The sequence below is a fragment of the Etheostoma spectabile genome, chromosome 23 (genome assembly GCF_008692095.1).
Source record: "Etheostoma spectabile isolate EspeVRDwgs_2016 chromosome 23, UIUC_Espe_1.0, whole genome shotgun sequence".
NCBI classification, from domain to species: Eukaryota; Metazoa; Chordata; class Actinopteri; order Perciformes; family Percidae; genus Etheostoma; species Etheostoma spectabile.
This window is the reverse complement of record NC_045755.1, coordinates 18,924,713-18,928,375: the sequence shown is the minus strand read 5'-3', so window position 1 is coordinate 18,928,375 and position 3,663 is coordinate 18,924,713. Positions and strand designations below refer to the sequence as shown.

General features: G+C 42.6%; 1 protein-coding gene and 1 long non-coding RNA gene across 3 annotated transcripts in view; one reads left to right on the top strand and one right to left on the bottom strand.

Annotated features, from left to right (window-relative positions):
• celf2 (cugbp, Elav-like family member 2) overlaps positions 1-3,663 on the bottom strand; it is a 234,019-nt gene that overhangs the window by 167,457 nt on the left and 62,899 nt on the right. Inside the window, exon 1 of one of the 2 annotated variants that reach the window (XM_032505258.1) lies at positions 2,306-2,540. The exons of the other annotated variant lie outside the window; for it this stretch is intronic. Within the exon in view, the coding sequence (XP_032361149.1) occupies positions 2,306-2,427 (122 nt within the window). The 5' untranslated portion in view covers positions 2,428-2,540. Of the gene's footprint in view, positions 1-2,305; positions 2,541-3,663 lie in introns of those variants that run through there. 2 annotated transcript variants of the gene reach the window in all.
• The window catches only part of LOC116673127 (uncharacterized), a 2,403-nt gene continuing 1,379 nt past the window's right edge, over positions 2,640-3,663 (top strand). Inside the window, exon 1 of the long non-coding RNA XR_004327759.1 lies at positions 2,640-2,970. This is a non-coding gene — a long non-coding RNA (uncharacterized LOC116673127). The remainder of the gene's footprint in view (positions 2,971-3,663) is intronic.

Genomic DNA, 3,663 nt, shown 5'->3' with positions numbered 1-3,663 from the left:
CCCCACCCCTGTGCTTTTGTCGGTCGGAGCAACTACCTGATGCGTAAACTGTTCAAAGTCATGTTTTTCAACCGGGAAATTGCAAATGAAGTTCATGCCTCAAAAGCAGTTTCATTTGCCACCCAATGAAGCGTTCAGCGATTCAGTCAGTAAATTATGGTGCAATAAATTACTACCTGCAAACATCAATGAAATATGTTGACTCGTTGCAAAACAAGTCAACCTCAGCATGACTGGTTTTCATGATCAGTTGCGCAGCAGACGCTTGTCTCAATCTTTTATGCAACAGGAGGGAAGATCAGACAAAATATCATCATCCATCATCCCTCCGTTTGTGTGTAAAACGTACTGTACAAGAACGAAATGAGCCAGAACTGAATGAATCAAACTAAATAACGACGACACTGGCTCTGTTAGTTGCCTCGGAAAATGTCAAATCCTGCTTCGGTCACAACGTGACATCATGACTTAGCGTAAACATACACGCCGACTTTCTTAAGCCATGTGGCGTGTTATCTGTACGCATTTTGAGCTATCCACGTATACAGTATGTCTACGCTGTATACAGCGGACATACACATACACGCCACTGGCAGTGTTATAGCAAGAAGAAAGCAATGGTTGAGTTTAGGAAACGCAGGTTGGGTTTAGAAAAAGAACCGGTTGGGTTTATAATAAAAAAAAGAGTTTAGGAACCGTGACACGCAGGACACAATCACCGGTCTCCTGGGTATAACTCCTGTGTTTGACCCATCCACCACCCTGACCTACTTCCCTATGCGGATTTCGCCATTTCATATTACTAACTGCAGCGTAAATTCACACAAAAGTTAACAGAGGCCAAACGGCGTTGATAAATACGCTAAAAGCAAGTACGCGTCTTGGTAATGCGCCAACAATGGCATACAAATTGGCGTGTCATACATACGGCATTTCATGAGATCAGTGTGTTGGTCGAGTGGAGGCCTCTAGTCTTAATACGGACGCCGTCCCATCTATCTCTGCAAATCCATAAAACAAACCCAGCTGAAACAAGTTTTTTTTTTTTAAAGGCTTTTACCCCCTTTGGAGTTGAACGCTGATTGCAGCTTGAATCAATGTCTAAATAAATGTGCCAAAAGCCTTCAAGATTTACACCTTTTCTAGTGTTTTCAAGAAACTGAAAACTTGGACTCAACATTAACAAGTAATAAATGCATATTTATAAATTAATAAGGGTCACAAATGCAAGCAGCCCTCCAACTATCATCCGATGGTTCATTTTATCAACAGTGCCAAAACAAATATCTGACATCACCTCGTATCAACAGAGTCCAGCCCCCATCAAACCAGTGATGAAGGGGGGGGGAGACCACAGATAAAGAAAACTCTGAGGTGAATTCAGGATTATTTTTACATTTAGGCAGACACTAGGCAGACATTTTTTGTGTTGTAATTGTATTAGTATAAGTGTAAAGATTGCAAGATTAAAAAAACCTTTTTTGTGACTTTAAAAAAAACTTTAAGGTTATGTAATAGAATTCTACTAGTAGAGTTTCAATGTTTTACACCAAGAAAAAGAATATACATGATAAATATTCATGCAAATGTGGGTGGAATAAGACAAAAAATGGAAATAAGCAGGAGGACAAACAATACTGTAAATAAATAAAAAATAACTGAGGTGTATCCATGATGTCAAAGGTGAATGACAATGAAGTGCCGGATATTTTTATTTAAAAAGAAAAGAAAAAAAGGGAGGAAAAAAAAAAAAGAGCTGCTGATGGTACCATATGCCATTTGAATTCTGCTTTCTCTGCTCGTCCCGGACACAATGCTGCACACAGCAGGAGGAGGGTGGAATAGAGAGGGAGATAGGGAGACCGAGAGCGTGAACAAAAAGAAAAAGAAAAAGGAGAAGTACAAGCGTTGGATGTTACGCTCAACTGGGCCAACAGTTGCAAGGAAAGCAGGACAACATCTCCCGCCATCCAACAACAACAACACTGAGACAGGGTGCAAAGTAGGAGGCAGTACAGTAAACGCTGTAAGGAGCAACCATCCCAGACGTCAAATCCTCTCAAATGAAGGAATAAGCCAGCACCTGCACTCTGTTTACCCACCTTTGTTTACCCCCCCCCCAATCCTACTCCTCCATATAAAAATGCTCACAAAACCAACCATTCAACACCACAGCTAAGATGGAAGTGTAACAATCCTTGGGAGGGATGCACGAACGCGGCATCTGGGTCACAAGAATGGGTGTATGTCTGTATGTAGGTATGTATATATATGTATGTATGTGTATTTATGTGTGTGTGTATACCTCAGGAGCAGCTCGTTGGTCCCCACGGATCCTGAGCTGGCGGCTGCAGGAGGGGGGCAGCACACGCCATCAACACACACTCTCCCCACCACAAAGCCCAGCTCAGACGAGTGCGCCAACATTACCGAACCAATAAATGAACCTTATCAGGCAACAAGCTGCGCTCTCTTCCTCTTCTCCTCTCTTCCCGTTTTCACTGCCTCTCCTTGCTTCTCTGTCTCGCCGCCTTCTTCCTTTCTGACTCTGCCGTTGTTCCTTTTTCTCTCATTCACTCACACGCACATACACACACACAGACACACACTTCCTCTCTCTCTCTCTCTCTGGCAGAGCAGTGGAGACCCCGCTGGCTTGCCTGGCTGAAGTAATCCCCTGTGACAGCTCGGCTCACGTTGTTATGTTGTGGGCCTATTTGAGTCTAATACTACAGCTCTGGAACAGCCTAGCTCCAGTCCAGCTCTGGTCTGCCTGCATGGCCGCTGGGCCTGGCCCAGTCCGGGCATAGCGCCGTGCCAACAATGCCCCGCCATTTCATGACGACGGCGCATCATTTCTATGTTCTTTGTCACAGCTCCAGTGGGCACTGACTTCTGATGTAACATACAGCCGGAGACGGAGTGGAAAATAAACCAACCTCAACTCAGCTCGCGTGAAGTTTTTATAAGGTAAATAAATCGTGTACATCATAGTAAAGTCGTGTTGACCCAAGGGGAAAGAGGCCAAGTTCAACACAAAGTCAAGCGTGCACTGAATTTTCACAGTTTATGAAGAGAGAGAGAGAGAGTATAAATAACCTCAGAACTAGATATTAGTATATCATAAAGATATGCAATTTCTCCAGTTCCCGCCATTATTCCCAGGCCCCTGAGCAGTTCTGGTCTGATTCAGTCTCACAAAAATATGTTTGGTTTGATCATACGATCTTGTAAAATCGGATGGTTGCACAGCTTAGATGCTTTGACTCTGTCATCCAATTCTCACCTAAGCTTTACAAAAATACACAGCACAATGTTGGACTATACAGTAAGTCTATAATGATGGACTAAATCCTTTGCAAAAAATTCTGTAGAAAAACTCATCAAAGCTCCTATACTACCCATAATTCCTGGTATGAATTGATGAGCTATGGGCCCTCTGATTTATTCAGGTTTGTTGAGTTTCCCACCAAGAGCTTGCAATCATTTTATTTTATATTTCAATTTCAGACTGGTTACACACATCCGGTGTTACATACATAAAGGAAAAAAAATAAAATGGCAGGTAACGTGGCAACCTAACCCCGGCAACGGCTAACCACACAAACAATCAAACTAACAGACAAGTAACAACAAGAAAAGCAAAAAAATATATATTAATAT